The sequence below is a fragment of the Idiotropiscis lumnitzeri genome, chromosome 6 (assembly GCF_059441095.1).
Source record: "Idiotropiscis lumnitzeri isolate Australia: NSW breed Sydney's pygmy pipehorse chromosome 6, RoL_Ilum_1.0, whole genome shotgun sequence".
In the NCBI taxonomy this organism is placed as follows: domain Eukaryota; kingdom Metazoa; phylum Chordata; class Actinopteri; order Syngnathiformes; family Syngnathidae; genus Idiotropiscis; species Idiotropiscis lumnitzeri.
Window position 1 is genome coordinate 19019772 of NC_142396.1, and position 20117 is coordinate 19039888.

Consider the following 20117-nt stretch of genomic DNA (forward strand, 5'->3'; position numbering starts at 1 on the left):
GAGAGCACCACTACCACCTACTGTAGTGGATGTGCAATTACACTTTATTCTAGTATATTAAAAAAAATGACCAAAGAAAAAATCTGCAAATATGCTGAACCACATCGATACATGGGTCAACATGTTTTACTAGCGCAAGTTTAAACTGGACCTCAGATTTGGGAAATGTGGCATTTTAAAAAGCATTGTATGACAATAAGTGCACGGCTGCAATGTTTAATGGCACAAGTTACGGTAAATATCCCAGACCTGAATATTTAAAGATTTCTGTTGCTATTGGATCCAACGTCAATCTCTGCATCATTTTTGACACTACCATGAGTAAAGAACATGTGATTAGTATCACAAGTTCTGAGAGCTTTTGATGACAGCAATCAGTAGAGTGTACTCACAGGGCAGTTATGAACTCTGGCACATTCAAGACGTTTTCTATTTCTATGACATAAACAAATCCATTCATGAAGAAAAAAATATGAATAACACCCAAAGAGACATTTTAACCGGTATAGATTATGTTTACATTATGGTCTGACACGAACAAAGCTTTAAAAGAAAAACCAAATTAAGCATAATGCATGCATTTATTTGACACAAAACAAATCATCACTGCTACAGTATTTATTAATTGTGTCTTCAACACTTTCTCAAAAACGAAAAATAAAACAGCTTTTAAAATACAACATGGTGTGAGCTCACGTTAAAGAACATCATTATCGATGATATGTTGACTGTTTTTGGCAACTCTTGAAATACAGAGCTTGCGCCAGGATCTGTCCATGATCAAATTTAAATTAAATTACTATATGTATGTTTGCAAAACATAGCAAAATTAAATGCAAATAAAGCAGTCATTGTGGGAAGGTTGGACTTGGTTTATTATGTTTAAATGTATATATAAATATACCATCGAATTAGGAAAATTTTTAAAATAGTATATTGGCAATGGTTGGTTGGTGCTACTTGCCAGTGCTTTTATTAAGTAAATCGATCCCTCATTTTGTTTCACTTACTGTATATGGGGCATATTTCTAAATTAGGATAGTTCCGTTAAATTGCCCAGAAGCGAAATTGAATACGTAAAAACTGTAACCGCCCACTATATAAACAGTGTTTGATCATAACAAATGGGAATGATTGCAAAAAAAAAGCATCACTTTGCTGAAAAATACACCACATCAATATTTCTCTACTATGGCTCTATTTTCTTTATTTTGACCAAACACTGTGAAAAATTCTACTTAAACATGCTATTCAAAAAGAAAAGAATGTCATTTTCTATTTGTTAGTCTCTTGACATATTCTTGAAGCAAATACATATTACTATAATCTTTGAGGAGAGACGTTGCATATGAGACAGCTTAATTAAAAAAAAAAAGCTAATATATTCACTACAAATCATTGACATTTCTGTTAAACACACCTTAACTTCATAAGCCTTACTGCAGAGACAATGTATGACAGCTCGTCAGTCACAGTTATCTAAAGTTTTAACTTGCACAAAAGTTAGTTTCAATTTTTTTAGTTTATTAATATTGTTAGTAACAGCTAAAATAATTATACACTGCAGCAGTTCAGTTGGAATGTTATTAAGTATTTTGTCAGTAAGAAAAAAGTAAGGATAAGCCTTCGTGGTACATTTTGTAGGTCCATTCTCTGTCGTTCTACCAACCTGATGCTTGGTGTTGTGTGTGTGTGTGTGTGTGTGTGCGTGTGCGTGCGTGCGTGTGGCTGAATGTTCATGCGGACGTGTGTGTAGATGTGTGTATGTACTCAGGGTGAGGGTGGTGCCTTCAGCGAATTGGTGGATCCTCCTTGACTTCCGCTGCCGGCTGCTCCCTGTCCAGACCACTGATTCATCACAAACAAAAACAAGAATGTTGCAGTTAGTTGCAGCAAATGAGTAAATACTGCCATGCTGTAGTTGGAAATTTAATTAATGACAATCTGCGAGAGTTCAGATTTTCTCTGATTCGTGGACACGCTGGTACCTTCTGATTGTGCTCGGCCCTACACTGCAAATTTGCCTGTGTTAATTCAACACTTTAGCACCGGCAAAGTGTCTATATGCATCAGGGGTATGCTGGACATTGTGAATTATGGGCAAATGTGGTGATTTAACCAAACAGCCAGTGTATTTCCAGGCTGGTTGAACCCCTCCATTGCCGATTACGTTTAATCGCATGGCGGCTGTCATTTGAACGGTCCGCATTTTTGTACATCCTGATATGCAGCCACACTAGTTGTGTTTAAGTAACATTTACTACAGTGTTAAATGTTCAATACCAATAGTGTGTTACAGCTACAAAATGCAGTGTTGACAATGCAGTAATATTGACACTATTGAATGTGTAAATTTCCACTAGTGTTCATGCCAATACAAAACATGGTGGGGGAAAACACCCCATACCGCTCCACCTTAAATAAAACACAACATTTAAATTGAAAAAATTTTCTTTTACTTTAAGACAAAACAACAGTAGAAAACAATGTATGTTCTTTAATCATTTTCATGTGAATGTTGCCCATCATGCTGATAATAAAATCAGCTCCGACACACGACTAACAGCGAACAAATCCTCCTAAATTCGATATGCATGCAACGAAACCCAAAATGCCTTATTGTTTTTAAGATGTTAACAATATTCCTGAAAGTAGGGAATTCATTTTCAGTACCCACACGTACAAACACGCCATTCTGGCATTCAGTTTCATAGTTTTCCACCCAGGAGATACATTATATACACTACAAAACAATTATACAATTACAATGCAAAAGTAAAAGCAATATAAGTTAACTGAAACAAACCTCCCGAGCAGAATTTCTCACTTGCCTGTAGAAGTCATGCCTCAATGTTGACTGAGTAACAACCTCTCTTTCTTTAAAAATTTTCACATGAGCATCCTGCGTGGCTGAGACGTTTGTGAGCCCAATAAACTATTGTTATTTCATGAAATAAAATGCAAAAGCTGGAACAAACCTAGAATTTTGAAGGATTATGAGTCATTGTGCGTTTTGGATATGACGTGAATGAACCTTCCATAAATTGCAGTACACAAAATTGTGATTACTCTGATTGGCTGCTGGATAGTAAATGCAAATTAGTCAAGACCTTTGCTGGCTGATGACGTCTCGCTGCAGCAACTTCAATCAGACAAGCTATATTATGCCCCATTAAATGAGAATCAGATGTGCTCATTTATTATACCCATTTGTTCATTCAATTCACCTCGAACATTTGTCCCCATGGAGTAAAGAGAATTACAACTAACTGAACTTAAAAAATGTATTATCGTCTATAATATTTTTCTTTTTCATTTTTATTATTATTATTGCTGATAATAACAATTATTATTATTATTATTAGTAATAGTAGTAGTAGTAGTAATAGCAATAATAATCATTATTACTATTAATTTATTACTATTAACATTATTATCATTATTATTATCAGTAATAAAAAGAAAAAGATGTACTCATGTTGGCTCTCTCATTATCAATAGATTTGTTTTATCCATTTTATTTTTACTTTTATTACACATTTCATCTATTTATCTATATATAATCTATCTATCTGATTTGTTCGACCAATTCTACTTCATCAATCACTATTAACTGTGAGACAAATGATCATGTAAACTGTACTTCAATACATAAAATAAATATATATTTTATTGATAATTGGAACACATTGGAAATAGATATTATTTCTTTACTGGACCAAATATCATTTCCATATTTTTGCTATTGATATTAATATTAATCAAAGGTGGTGATCCCCCACCATAGAGTCAAAACATTTAATATTATTCCCCATGCTATATTCTGGCGTAAAAGATCCTCATTACAAGTTGACACTATCAGCTGTGGTTGAAAGTTTGGTACTTAAAGGACATCTTTATCTTTCTCTTTAGTTTCTTTTGAAAATGTTGAAATCATAATTAAATCAATGAATCTCAGATTAAACATTTTAAAAAGTAACTTAACATTTTTTACGCGACACCAGAGCTATTCAAGGAGGCATTGTGGCGTTGTGCAGTGGTATGCCTCTCTACCAACAGTAGAAAACAAATAAGGAAGGAAGGAAGGACAGATGGAAGCGGCTTCATGACTCTTCAACCTGTACATGAAATTGAGGGCATTGCAGAGCGGGAGAGGTTGAGCGTTTTCACACCGGATGTTGCCCCCAAAAAGGAGGAAAAAAGGAAGAAGCCTGAGTAAGTCGTGGCGCACACTGCTCGTATGCTCAGTCTGAAAACATGTTGCTATAGAAACTGAAAAACAGAAAGGTCGATTTAAAAAATCGCCAGTTTAAAACGGAGTGGACAGACAAATATGAGTACAAATATACGTACATTGAAACTCTCTTGTTTAGTGTTGTTGTTCAAATTCATGTGATACATGTAAGTAATGAGCAGTCGCACATAATGCACTTATTTTTACTTTGAAATGTTGACATTTGAGAAGTCACCATAAAATTGAAGCACTTTTTTTTTTAAGTACTACTTTTCGAGGAAGTAGCTAAATAAACGAAATGCTGTTGCGTGTTGTGTCAAGTGTACACACATTCACAGCACAGGGGAGACACTCTGATAGTCTGGCCCACTTGGGTTTTTGATAACGCGGCCCCCTGAATAATTTAGTTGAATAGCTCTGACAGTAACATTGTAAATATGGTCATATGAAGTATATTACATTTTGTAATAACTTGCCCAACATTGTTGACATGATGTTTAAACCAGCTCTGGATAGTTTCGCCTCTCTCTGTGTGTGAACATTGCCTTCATTTTGACATTTTTGGAACATGGGTGGTTGGCCAAATATTTCATCTTGGACATGTATTCATCCGCTTATGACTGTGCAAATGTTGAGTGATCTTGCAGAGACTTTTGCCGATCTTAAGGAAGTTTGACTCTATCTTGCAAGTGAGGAGGAAAACGACGCTGACGAAAATTGTCCTGACTCCAAGTTCCAACCATGGCACTTCAATTGTTACGTGGGGTGTGGTTGCAATTTCAAATGGACACCAATCAAGGCACAATTAGTGAAAAAAGGCTCAAATATACCTTTCATATTATTTAGAGTACAGGTTTCAAACTCCAAACGGTCCTTGAGGGCAACTATCCTGCATGTTGTTTATGTTTCTATCCTCCAACACACCTGATTCAAAGATCAGGATCATTATCAGTCTTCTATAGAGCTTGTTGATGAGCTAATCATTTGAATGAGGTGTATTGGAGGATGGAAACATCGAAAACATGAAGGATACCGCCCTCAAGGACCAAAGTTTGAAACCTAGTATTTAGAAGATACGCTGGTAAAACGACTCCTATTTTTCAGCGACAAATTCCTGTGGAAATGGAGCCAAATGAGCTTCTGATCCCTTTATTGCCTTTGCTTTTTGCTCACTAACATAAAAGCTGGTTTTAAAATGAGTTTAGTGAATTGGAGAGCCTTTCATCGTTATCAATTTTGCGTGTCTGTCTGTTTAGAACCATGACTAAAGTCGATTATTATCATTTTTATTATCATTCTCAGTCCATTAAGTCAGCACAAAGTGTAATTAGAAGCCATAGCTGTGCAGAGAGCTTTGGAGGGGCAGGTGCTCAAAGTTAAAAGGGGGGCACAGCGCACAAAAGCAATGTGTGTGCGCGTGTGTTCCATGTCTGCTGCCGGCTTCTTATACAACATAGCAGATGATGCTTTGGAGCCCCAGACATGACAGCTGTAGTTTTTTATTTTGTCGGTCATACAAGCATGAAAAGATCGAATGTAAATATGATTAAAACAGCCTTTCCTACCCAAATGTTGGGATACCCACTTCATGTCCTCTCCCTAAAACCACAATTACAGTATATGGGACTTGGCCTTCAGTTTGGAGATGGTACCGGGGTTCACGTCAACAATGCCGCAACTTCGGTTCGTGGAGCATCACAATGTCACACTAATGCACGGGCCTTTTAGTCAAATGTGGCACGACGATTCGCGAAGCCCACACCGATTGACCAATGGAGCCAGAAGCTCAAAGTAAAGGTCAACAGCAAGATTCGTTGCCGATAAGCCATTTTTGAACAGAGAAACAGTACACCAAAATCAAATTTCCTTACTTTTTGTGCTGTTATTATATATGTTATACTGTAAATAATTGGCTAATTCAAACAATTATCTTGACTGCCTGTATGAAAGCTGGTTTTACCGCATCTGCCTACAGATACACACACTTTCAAAGCCACATTGACACCTAGAGCTCTGCAGCTTTAGAAGATTGTCCTAATTTCTTTATCAGGTCAGGACCAGACTATGTCTGGTCAGCTATTTTCAACCTCTCTGGCAATGAAGAAGGACAGTGTCTTATCGATGTTGATGCATGGCTTCATTCAGCAATCTCCTTATATCCTTAATTAGGGAGGGTATTATGATAAACTGCAATATTACGACGTAGAGTCTGCGTGGGATACGGATGGTAATGACATAATAGTTCCTAATGCCGTTATTATTGAGGATTTTTCAGATCCCTATTAAAAAACGCTTCCATCAGAAGAGGTTTGACTAAACAAGATTGATTCCATATTTGGATTTGAAACAGACATTTTGTTGGATGGAAGGCTTTGGGGCAAATGAATGTTACCTAATACGTGCACAAACGTAACAATGGAAATGCCGCCTTGCACAGTGTGCCCTTTGGAGTTGTGTGTAGCTCTTGTCAAGAAACACAAATAAGTCATTTGCTGTGATCTCAGTCCAATGCCAAAGCGAATAGCCTGAAGATAGAACACTGCTCATGGAGCCAGTGTGGTGTTTCGCTCCACAAAAGCCTTACAGACAACATTGGAGCTCATCTTACGTCATCACGACTGGAAGTCAGGGTCACTGCGCTCCAACCAACACAGCAAGTCCTATGCTCAACACAGGATGACAGCTAGTGCTTCGTTAACTTCTGAAGTGTGTGTTTTACGGGCAATGAAAGGATCCTGATGAGATTATGTCATGCTTAAAAATGTATTTGCAACAAATTCATAAAATACGTTAACAAGCGTGGTTCTCTCAGAGTCACCATAAGTCTTTAATAACACGGAAGTCTTTTTTTTTTCGGCACTTATTGGGTAAACAGAGTCAGTAAATTGGAAGAATGAATTCTCATTTTGAGGAAAAAACAAACAACAGACTTCAGCATTCCAAAGTCAATGTTAAACAGATTTACCATAACCCGCTTTATGGGCAACATTACCCCTCACGTGAAGCCGGTTAGCGGATGTGCGGCATATAATACTATGATTAACCTAACTACTGGCTAATGACATGATGTTTTGACTGTGGACCCAAACTTGCAGAACTATTGTTTGCTTTATGGATTATGTTGTTGGACACATGTACATCATTTATTTATACATAAATGCATAGACGGAAGCGGTGTTTCATTCATCCACAGAATCGTCACTAACCGACAAACTCTCTCAGTCCGGCACTGACAGACTGACGACTGATGGAAACACACACTATGTGTCTCGTGTGTTTGTTTTCAGAGATGAGAGGACACCGGGGTTTCTTCTGACTATGCTCAGCTTTAACATAGCCTGCCAAATCCCTTTGCCATTCCTGTACCGTAGGTTGAGTTATGCACCAAAGAGCTGTAATCCACCAATAAACTAAGAGAAGAAGAAAAAAACGAAAGCTCATGTTCAGTCTGAGCACACTATTTAGATCAGGGATCGATTTAGTAGAGACAGGAGCGTGGTTAAAATAACTTTGGCGGACTGATGATGACAGGCTGGCAGACTGGTGAAATTTACTGAGAGTCCTAAAATAGCGGCGACGAACCGTAGTTGACCCGGCCGCTGGCGAATGATGAATGCAGATGATATGATAAACTCTATTTTAATACGAATACTAAACCTTGGATAAGGAGTTTTTTGATCACGCCAGAAGACATTTGGTGTAAAACAAAAAACAGCGGAGATGATAATATTAGTACCGTTGCTTTGTACCATGCCTTAGGGCTCAACTAGTCACTTGATCCCAGAGAAACTGCTTTGATCTGTATCACAAAAAGCAAAAGTTGTTTGAGCATAACCCCTATTATTGTGAAAATTTTGAATGGCTGGTATCTCTGGAAAGTAGCTGGTGAGCAAAAAAAGTTTTTTTAGCCCTGGTGACCACCTATTGTTGACTTCACTTTCCTGTAATATAATCATGTGCATTAAATTTATCAAACAATATTAAAAATTGAAATATTTTATCTCGTGGAAGCATCTTTGAGAACTCAACATAAATTTACAGGAAACAGCCCAGTATCTGTTTTGGCATGCTCTGTTTTTTAATGAGCATGGGCTGGGAATTCAGAACTACAAACAGCTCTCTCACCGCACTCAGTAAGCTACGGCTCACTGTCTTTGTTGTGGAAATCACTGAAAAACCAGACAACTATAAATGAAAGCTATGCATTCTGTTTGTTATGTAATTGCTGTTTCTGCCAATTTCAACCTAAAAGAGCAGTACATTATGATGCAATAGAATTAAAAAAAAAAAAAAAACACATGCTGTGTATCTGACTTTCATGAAGTCAGATTTGATCTGTTTTATAATCTTTATTATTATACCGTTTAAATATTAAAACAGTTCATTTCAACAACAGCAGTAAACAACTTCCATGTCCAAAATTTAACACTGTGCTGTGTTGGTCTGCTTCTCGATTAGTCCACTTTAACTCTCAAGTCCTAATAGCGTCGATATAAAATGTCATACCTCTATTAGCGGATGCCAGTGTGCGACAGGCTTTCGTGGATATGTCAACATCTCACTCCAGTGGTCTCGTCCAAGAGTGTCAGCCTCATTACCCACCCTGCACACCCCGATGATTTCGTTATGTCCAACCCTACAGGAAACACAAAGTGTTCAAGCTCCCATTTGCTCAGCAAAAGAGCATCATGGTTGAGTAACTGACCGATCATAGTCCATGACGGCAATAAGTAGACTTATTTGATTGATGTTTTCTGGAGGGACATCGAAGACGATGGCTTCATTGTAAACTGGGTTTAGAGTGTTGCGTTTGGTTGATGTCTTCCTCTTCTTTAGTCTCCGGCCCTCACACATCAACGACACCTTTACATATGGATCTAAGAGTAAACAAAATCAATCGGGTAAATCAATTAATGGACATGAATAGCCTTGCAGCAAAAGGGTTTTATTTGATGAAAAACTAAAAGCTTAAACATACCGTTGGAATCTCCCATATCTGATGAAATGTAGCGTCAATAAAAACCCACCTGAAGCACCCGTGATATCCATGGCTTTGAGATTTCTGGCTTTGATCATGGTAATGGTGAGCCGGCCAGCCGTGGGGAGATAGCACAATGAGAACATCAGCTCGCCCAGGTCCACATTGTCCTAAAAACAAATATACACATTTTATATTAATACCTCCTGAATCTGAGAAGCAGTCTTTTTCCCTCGTAAACATGTTAACCAAAATCATTGGTTTCACTTTCAGTAACTTAATAATCGTGTCAGTCAAATGAAGTTGGCATATTGGTTACACTTTTTTTACATAAAATTTTGTTACCGTGACTTAACATTGTAGCCATCAATCCATCTTTTATGCACTGCTTTTGCTCTGACACATAACCAGTTGATGCATTTATTTGGTAATGTGGGAGGTCGCCTGAGTAACCCGTAACAGGGCTATTTTTAAAACCCATTTCTGAGTATTTTGGGACACCTCATACAATCTCATTCTGTTTGGAAGAAAACTAAAACTATTCTAAAAATACATGACCGTACAAACTTCTTGAGTATATACAGGGTGTCCTAAAAAATAGATGCACACTTGAAATTATATGTTTATTATCCTTCCATCCATTATCTGTACCACTTGTCCTCACAAGGGTCGCGGGGGTTGCTGGAGCCTATCCCAGCTATCTTCGGGCACTAGGCAAGGGTACACCTTGAACGGGTTGCCAGCCAATCGCAGGGCTCACAGAGACGAACAACCATCCGTGCTCACACTCATACCTAGGGGCAATTTAGAGTGTCCAATCAACCTGCCATGCATGTTTTTGGATGTGGGATGTGGGAGGAAACCGGAGTACCCGGAGGAAACCCACGCAGGCACGGGGAGAACATCCAATCTCCACACAGGAAGGCCGGAGCCGGAATCAAACTCATGACCTCTGCACTGTGAGGCCATCGTGCTAACCAGTCGTCCACCATGCCACCCATGTTTATTATAATTTGCTTAATTTTCAACATGCAACAGAATTGACCAACATCATTCTATTGTTTTGTCAGCGCCTGTTCTTAAACTGATGTCCGTGTCGCTTGGGAATCCGGTAGCCAAACAAACAGGCATACGAGTGTCGCACTCCAGAGATGTAATCTCTGGCAATCGTAATTGTTCCTCATGCTTAACTTGACTCATCTAATTTTCCCGACAAAGCTGCACCACTTTGCACTGACACTCAGTCACGGGCCATTCTTTTTTTAATTGGGAACAATAGGTCATTTTTGCCCACTTTTTAAGTCTTTAAAATATCATCATTTTCTTATTATGCGACACAATTTTGTTCTTTTTCAAGCTCTCTTTGGTATTCGTTGTTAAAAAGAAAAACAAAATCTTTTCACATGCCTACGTACTTACTTTAACTACACGATTACATGTCACTCATAGGTAAAATTAACAGTCAGCATAGCTTCTTCATCTTTCCTCCTCATCCTTCCATGATAATGATACTCGTCAAGTGTAGCTTTTTTGCCGCCACAGGGGGTGATGATTATTGACGTAGGAGCAACACCCTTATGTCTTCTAAGTGTGTAGGTAAGTGTAGAAAAAAGTCAAAAATAGTGTTGGGTAATTCTGGAAAATCATTTCTTCACATCAGACATCAATAAAGGCCACCTTATCCTACTGAGAAAACTGCAGGTGCACACTCAAGTTGCTTAGGTAGAGTCACCTAGTCTCGTCCTCAGAGACTCTATCCTGCATGTTTTAGATGTCTCCCTCCTCCAACACACCTGATTCGAATGATCAGGATCGTTCCCCAACCTCTACAGACTGCTTATTATCTGATCATTTGAATCAGGTGGAGAGAGGGGAAAATACACAGACAGTCTCTCTCAAGGAACAGGATTGAGCACAACTGGAGTGGATGTTCCAGCTATCCAATGAAGTTGTGAAAAAAAATCTCAATTTTGTGTTTAGAGTGCTACTTAGTTTCTCTCAGTCCTTGCTCCAAACATCATTTCCTGCTGACATCCCTTCATCAGCCCCGTGAACAATAAGAAAAGAACAATCTCATGGGGTTTGTTGTGACACATTTTGCTTTTGTGTGGATTATGTGAAAACGAAAGAAAACCAGAGGAAAATGCTGTTTATGCACTAATGTACTAAATGCTGCTTTGTTTTGACCAGAAAAGTGTGAGCACATTCTTAATGCTTACAGCAAACGAATAAAGTGTCTATGATAATGTAGGATTTATCCTTGATCACAAATGCAGTACATTGCTTCGAAGTGAGAAAACACAACATTTGATTGTGTACAGAAGCATACTTAAACAGGCAAGCAACTGATCAGCCATCCACTCCACAGATAATGTCATATCCTCCTACACAAACACCCAATGAGCTCGCTTTCAGACACCAGAGTGCTTGCTGGCCACTACTCTTCAGCACTTCAATCAAGGCCTGCGGTCAATATTATGGTCACATGTGCTCCGTCAATAAAATTAGACTAGAGGCCTTGAGCACTCCAATAAAGCCGAGAGAGATAGGACAGTTTATCTTTTCCATTTATAATAACACCTCTCAGAGGGAAAGTAAGGTTCTTTCATCAACTTTCTCATACTATGATCGATTTTGACAGTCCATTTTGATTTGTCACATTTTCTCAGTCATTTTCCCCTTTGCTTTGTCACTCACAGTGTGTTTATGACCCATATCCACAAAACTGTGCAATTTGGTTCAAGTACTATATTTGGAACAAAAATAATTGATTAGTTCCACTTTTTGGTCTCTTATGCCACTTTTCCATTTACTCCAGACAGCACCACACCACTTCACCTGGCCTGGCACCACATCATACTGCCTCCTTTGGTTTTCCATTAGAAGAGGCGCTGGGCAGGATCAACTGAACCGAGCAAGCCTGCATACTTGGAGCATGTGGGTTTCTGCCATATTTTTTGTGGTGATTCAAAATATGAATTGCCGTTGCATGATGTTGACGGAGTACACCCATCACAGTCCATCAAATATATCGAAATGAAAAATATTGCTGCATTCCTGTCGGCCACTCAGATGACAATGACGGCACGGCCCAGCTTGGCCCCGAACACTTTGGAACCACTTCCAAAATGGCTCTGAAAATCGGCTCCATTGAAACCTTCGGCTCCAAAAAAAGTCTACTGGAAAAGTGACTATTCAGGGTCAAGCAAGGTGTGGAACCGGGCTGATGGAAAAGTGCCAAGGCCCACGAATGTGGTCAAAGGTCTTTGAGTTTGTTACATGTGCTCTTGTTTTATAATGTAAATGGGTGTAATGCGAATAATAGTGAAACTAAGTATTTATGTACCGTCATCTTAGTTTGGATTCAGTGATATTTACTGATGTCCCTGGGGAGGCAGTACATTTAGTCCTTCGGGATTTGAGATGGAGATGTTCAAAATAGCCATAATGTATGCAACCCGAATATGCACCAGAATGAAAGAGAATGTCACCTCACGGATACAAGATTAATGAGAGAACAATTCTGATAAAAGAAAAGAGACGAGTTTGTCATTTCATTTCAAGTGCTATCATGTGCTGTGAGTGAGATGAGACGGCTGCTTGCCGTGTCACTTACTTCATGACTTTTCTGGAGGAAGGACACAATTCTTTGTCGCCAAATGAATGATAAATATATCTCTACTTCAATCGTAGCTTGTGTGGGCCATATTCAGATTAAATAGCGATAAAATATTGATAAACGTTAATTATTATTTTACAGACAAATGTATTTTAATACCGTACTCGTTCCAGCTTTGTTCTATACTGACCAAGGAGCGCTGGCCAGCAATAAAATAATATCTTATGCCTGACTAAATAATGGTGGAAGGAATTAAATCAGTCTCATGTTGGGACTTTTGACAGAATCAGGCTATTCCTTCATAACAGCGAAAAGTAACGCACGAGACTATGAGAAAATTGTTATTTTCCTGTACTTCCACCAACTTGAACTCTTCTTTGCTTCTAATATTAAGTCACTTTGTAATTAAACATTTATGTTCTGTGCGCATCAGAATTAGCAGAAGATAGTAAATGACGATAAAAACAAAATAAAAACACATGATTTCGTATGCAATTAGTCATCATTTGTGAAGGAATTAAAAAAAAAGTTGTGTGCCTAAAGAAAATACAGTATGTCATATGTAGTATTAAATGCAGAAAACAATAACATTTTAGTACGTAAGTAAGTATGTGATACATCAAAGATAACATAACTTTGAACCGCACTATTTCTTATCACTAAATATGTTTAGGCAATTACAGCATCTTACCTGTCTTTCTCTATTTCTCTAATTTGGAATAAAAAGGAAGGATCAATTTATTAATTCATTTATTATTTTATGTGCAAATATGAATCAACCAACGCTCAATTTAAAGTATTATAACACTGGTAAAAAAAAAAAAAAACACGAATGAAATATAAAAATCTGTGTGCCTAATTCCTTTACTCCACGCTAAACTATAGTGTGTTAATTACAGGATTGTTGAGCGCCTGTGCCTATGATTAATGCACATAGTCGAGAGCCTAGACCAGCGCAGAGTCCCTTCTTGCAATCCCAGAGGATGTAACCTACTTCTGCTCGAGGAAAAACAGATTCCCTGATCGTCTTTACTATGATCATGTGTTTACGGATACAGAACCTATGATATTAACCAAAAAACAGATTCATTGTACAGGAAGTCTGAATTATACAGTGTGTGTGTGTGTCTTTAAAATTTGAGATCCTCAGACTTTGCCATTGGAGACACCACAGCTGTATTTGACAAGAGTTAACCCGTACATGAGGCTGTAACCTATTTCTGTTGACCTTATTCAGCAGGCAGAGCTGGCGAAACCAGCAAGGTGTTAAGAAAATCACCATGTTGTAATTGAAGTGATTTTTTTTTTTTTCGCGGCAATGTGATGCAACATGCCTATCAAAGCTCTGTGCATAAAACCGGAAACACTCCCAAATAAGTCCCACTACAAAAAAATGCTGCAAACACTGCGAGCATTCACAAATTCTAATAACCGCAGTGTATTACTTTTTATCCAACTTTAACTCAACTTTTTTCAAATTAAATATTCAAATTAAGAAGAGACACAGCACTTTCAGGGTCCAAAATATTTTTTTGTTATAAAACAACCAGTAGATTTTTTTTTGCTTGTTTTTTTTGCATGACACGGCCTTAATAATAACACTCAAGCAGCACTTCCTTAGCAGGTGATGCTACCTCCTCACGCTGTCACAGTGTGCCAATTGCATACATACAGTCAAGTGAATAATTTAATATAGTGTCTGTGTGTTTCTGTCACACCATTTCATCGTTGTGTTTGGTTAGATCTGGGTCACCACCCATAAGGATTCATACAGCTTTCATTAAACATTAACTGTCTCTAAGTATATTTCAGTGTTTCTGTCTCTTGAAATGTCAGATGAGTTCTACTTGGAGGGAAAATTAGACACATATCCATTGATACACCTCCTGCCACTATTCTCTCTGGACACGATCTTGGCCTTTTTTAAATCATTTGAGCAGATGGCCTGTCTCATAGGCTTTTTGACCAAATTGGATACCCCTGGCCTATATATACACGCCGTATTTTCTGGACTATAAGCCGCAGTTTTCTATGTTGAAAAAAAATAGTTTTTTACTGCATGTACAGAACAATTTTGTACTGTGAATGCACATAAAGGTACATAAACAAATTGTTAAAACAATGCCTTTTAACGGCAACTCATTTGCTAATTAAAACAGAACAGACCTATGAGAAGAAAAAAATAGAGATTTATTTAGCGTATTTTCTGAACTATAGAGCACCCCTACCGGTGAAAGAAAAATCCACAGAAAAGCCGCACCGTGGTATTAGCCGCATGGTTCCAGATCTACGAAAAAAGTAGCGGCTTATTGTCCGGAAAATACGGTAATCTGCAAATACATCGGTTAACTGAACTGCTCCAAATGATCGTGACAGCAACAGAATGAAAACCGTTTTCAGACGTGGAACTGGTAATTATGCCGAATAGACAACAAAGGGATGGACACATTGTCAAATAACAGGTAAAGATTTTTATCTTACCGAAGTGACATATTGGATGTCCCGGCACAATTTAGTTTCTCGTGGGAAGTCTGCAAGATCCAGAAAATTGTCCACCACCACTTGCCCAATCAAATCATGGCGAGTGAACCTGTCAAAGTCATAGACACTGAAGTGCAGCTTCCTGTTCGACAGCTCGGCGTATGCCACTGGAAAGAGAAAAACCTCATCAAATACGGGGTTGAGAGTCTTGCGGTGCACCTTCGTCTGGTGCTTGGTTTTACGATCAGGCAGTAGGTAGATCTTCACGTAAGGATCAGAGGTCCCAGAGAAGTCCTTGGCAGGAAGATCTTGAGCTTTATGAATCTTAACTATCAGCTGCTCCAGATCAAAGTCAAACTTAAGGATGAAATGGAGACGTCCACAGTTGTCTGTCCTACGTCCATCGTCTGTATCCACAGAGCGCTGCTTGTAAAGCTCTGGTTTGAGCCGCCCTAAACCAGTCAGACTATCCTGCCGCTGAAACTGAGTTGGATTGAAGTCTGGATTGGACAAGTTCATCTGACGACGGATGGAGTTGTGACTGTAAGCAAAGGTTTTCGTTATCACCGTTGGCTTCATAATGACTATGCCTATGCTACTGACATCAGTCAAGATTTTAGTCATCAAAGATAACACCATCCTGTTTATTTACCCTCTATTACCTACACAAAGAATCACAATAGAACTGATGTGTACTGACCGTACTGATGATGTGGGTTCAGTGATTTGCCTCTGCACTCTGTCCCTGGCCAAGGTGTGGGCTTGGATATGGTCTACCTTGGCCTGGGTCTCCAGGTGGATGTCAGGTGAGGTGTGGCTGATCTTCAGACCTGACTCCGGAACCGAAACAGCCATTGGGAGGCCTGATGGCTCCTTTATACAGCCGTCCTCACTGTACTCCCGATCATCCCCATCCACCTGGGGATACAAATGATCAACGGTTATACTTAAAAGGGGAAGACAACCCCAAAATGTTTTTGACAGAATAATGTTCTATGTACTTCCACTAAACACGGTATTCTGATTAATATTGTGTTTGTGGAATGAGTTAAGCAGCTAAATTCACAGATTTTGAAAATGACACCACAGTTGCTCAGGGCTCAGATAACGACCAATCACTACTCACCTGTTTTCTGAAGCTTGGCCATGATTGAGTGTTATCGGAGCCTTGAACGACTGGGATGTCATTTTCAGTCAACAGAAAGTGGCAAAATGGCTGCCCCCCAAATAACATTTGCCACATTGGTATGTGAAACACTAACTACCGTAACCTATATGTTGTCCAAAATATTTCTACTGCAAATGCACTGCTCATCATTAATTTGGGTAGTATTGAGAATTTCAGTCCGTTTATTTGTTTTTTCTACAACAACTACAAAATCAATCTCAATTTGAATGGCCTTGAAGTTGAACGATTTGGAATTTTGCCGCAATTTTATGAAACAGTACCAGAAATTAACAGCGCAAGGTTGGCCTGCTGGCATTACTTGAGATTTCCGTCTGTCTTGCAGGACAGCTCAGTAATCATTCATTTAATGGGTGTTTTCTTTTCTTCAAGTTTTTCACTTTTTTTTTTTTTTTTATTATTCAACAACCAAAGTATGAAAGTGTGATGTAGAACCTCTGTATTGCATAGTGGGAAAGCTGAACAAGCGTCTCTGTCCTGGCTTATCCGTAAAATATGAGGAAAGTATGCAATAACATTCAACAGAACAGAATATATACCTGAAAATGAGTTGCATGAAGAGACTGTGTGCGTACATAATTCATTTTTATTTTTAATATAGACCTCTAACGTGTGAGTTGAGTTTCATTTATTTATTTTTTTACATTTTACACCCGTTAACTTGTTTTAACACTTCTAGTTAATGAATTGTAAAACGATGACTCGCTCTACAGTAATACTGGTTTTATAATTGAAACATGGTGAAATTGTGAATTAACCTCAGCGGTTCCACTGTAATCACAGGTATAATACAGCTTAAATGTTTGGTGGACCTTCATCTTATTCAGAATCAGGGAGCATTATTTATCCCATGAGGGATAATTCATTTGTATTATGTTAGCCATTAATTGTGATGGTAAAAAGTTGCATTAATTTTCATTATTGTTGTCTGCCAACTACATATCCAACGAATGGACGTTCAATTAAGGTCTCGTTATCATTTTACCTCTGTTAGGACAGGCTGTTGGTCCCCTCCCAGAAAATGAGCACCCTTGAGGACATCTGGTAGAAATCGGCCACTCAGAGGTACCCAGCACAGCTTCCATGATACAAATAGAGAGACGCTAAATAAAGCCAGACCACAGGTGGTCACCAGCAGAGACAACAGGCTCACTGATACATCTGGAGATAAAAGAGAGCAAGAGACTCAGTGAATGTCTTTCCAGTGACGAAACAGAAGCATAGAAAAAGAAACAAGCTCACGGGAGGGATATTTGTTAGTATTCCTAAAGAACAATATGTGTTACATGAGCCTGTTGATACTGTTGGAAAAGTATTTTTAATATAAGTCTCTTGTCTAATTCGACTACCCCAAATACTATACAATAAGTAAAAAGCATCAACCGAAGCCAGATAATTGTTTTCAGGCAGTATTGACTGGACTAGGGCTATCCAGTAATTCTCTTGACTTTTGAGTTATTTAATTTACTACATCTAATCTATGAAGTACACTATTTTCATACCTAAAGATTTCACAATTTCTTTGTTTAATTGTTATTTAAGTTAATGAAAACTTATAAGAAAACTAAAACTTTGTTGATGGAATAAAAACAAAAATTATTTTTTTTAAAATAGCAACTAATTACATTTAAAAAATAAAAATAAAAAAATTAATAACAACTCACTATAATAAAAATTCCCAAATTATATTAATCCTGGAGGTACATAATTAATTTTATGAATGTTGACCAATGAGTGGGATGCAAAATACATTACTGTGCAAAAGTCTTGGGCCATTGTTAGATTGGGTGTTTTCCTAATTCCATAATTATTACACAGGGCTGTTAAAAACATTTCACAATCAGAATGCCCTTTATAGCATAATTGGCAAAGTCATACATAAATGGTTTGGAAACAAGAAATAACACAACAAACTAACAAAGACAAGAAGAGGCCAAATGTTTTGTCACCATTTGTTGGTTCGTGATGGTATCAAAGAAGTGATTAAGTGCATTCCATCCCAGTGATTTTTTTGTTCTTGTTTTTATTTATGGAATCATTTTTAGCCATGAAAGAGAAAGTATGGCATCTTGTTTAAATGATGCTGGCGGTGGAGAAGAAAAGCTGCAGGCAACGCAGTGCTCAAGTGCAAAGTCTTGTCGGGCTGCTTAAGAAGTAAATGGAGAGAGACAGTGAAGAAACGACACACTTGGTTGCACTTCAGCAGGAGTTTTTGAAAATGACTTAGCAGGCTAAATCAAGTCATTCTCCAGTTGAATTGAACCAACTGCACATTGACACTGCATTACAAGTTTTCATCTTTTAAAACTTGCGCACAAGCATTGCTAGCTTATCCACTTCAGTTTTGTTGCGTATTGTTGTATTCTTTGTATCCGTAGTGGCCGATACCATACCATCAGTGTATGTTTTGATTTAAATTCATCTATGTCTCCCAACATGTCCTGAATTGGACTGCCAGGCTCAGTTTCCATTTCTTTCCACCTCCCACAACAATTCAAGTTAGATCACTCACATAAATTCAATTTGTGCTGCATAATAATATTTTTTAAGATTTGGCAATGCCATCCCTCCTTTTTCTTTGAAAAGCCGAAGCCTATCAAATTTCACCCTTGGCCTTCTATTTTCCCAGATAAACTTCATATAGCCCTGTCTCATGATGCAAATTGAGTTGGGGTGAGCTCCACTGATAAAGCTTGGAATAAGTCCAAATACCATGGGAGGATGTTCATTTTCACTATTTCAATCTGAGAGCTGAAATTTAAAGAGAGTGTCGTTGCATATCACTCTGTACATTGTCTTGATGTGTAATTTTTAGCATCCATCTTTATAAACCCTGTTTGGTCCTTGTGAATTAATTCAAACAACAATGAGTTTCAAATTGAGAGACGCATATATTTTGGACATTGTGGACATTCAATACTGACATTGGTCTGTAGTTTGCAGAACATTCTTTATTTTTCTCTGGTTTAGGAATAAGTCTAATTATCGCCTCTGACCATGAAATAGGAACATTACCGTTCTTTAAAATCCAGTATAGAAAATAATGAAGAATTGGCGTCAACTCAGTCTTTAAAACATTGTATCACTCTGCCGAATAAACATCGCTTCCAGCCGCCTTACCATTTTCTAATGAATTATGGCTTTTGACATTTCCTCTTTTGGAACAGTTTCTGTTTACTTATCTTATCTTATTTTGATTGCTTCCAACAGACGGAAGATCCGGTTGCAGTAGAAAGAATGAAAAATCCTCACCTCTTCCACACTTGCGGAAGAAGTCTTTAAAGATTGGCTCAATTTTTTTCAGGTTATGGGTTATTGATTGGGCAACTGGTTAGCATGTCTGCCTCAGAATTCAGAGGTGTGCGGTTCAATTCTTCCTGTGTGGGTTTTCTCCTGGTACACTGGAGTGTGAATGGCTGTTTGTCTTTGTGTGCCCTGTGATAGGCTCGCAAGCAGTTCAGGGTGTACGCCGCCAACTGCCCGGAGATAGCTGGGATAGGCTCCGGCTCCCCTGCGACCCTCGTGAGGAGAAGCGGATCTGATCATGGAAATAACCGAACTGCTTATCCTCACAATGTTTACTTGAGCCATGACGTCTTGGCAATTAGTTTTTCGTGAA

The 20117-nt window shown here is 38.3% G+C and overlaps 1 protein-coding gene across 1 annotated transcript in view; it reads right to left on the minus strand.

The window, feature by feature from the left end:
• Positions 1–603: 603 nt before the first annotated feature.
• Positions 604–20117, minus strand: part of syt9b (synaptotagmin IXb) — a 38116-nt gene continuing 18602 nt past the window's right edge. Inside the window, exons 2-8 of the mRNA XM_088299196.1 lie at positions 17484–17659; positions 16013–16230; positions 15313–15853; positions 9262–9382; positions 8940–9111; positions 8741–8870; positions 604–1848 (exon numbers count right to left, since the gene is read on the minus strand). Coding sequence (XP_088155322.1) covers positions 1771–1848; positions 8741–8870; positions 8940–9111; positions 9262–9382; positions 15313–15853; positions 16013–16230; positions 17484–17659 — 1436 coding nt within the window. The 3' untranslated portion in view covers positions 604–1770. The remainder of the gene's footprint in view (positions 1849–8740; positions 8871–8939; positions 9112–9261; positions 9383–15312; positions 15854–16012; positions 16231–17483; positions 17660–20117) is intronic.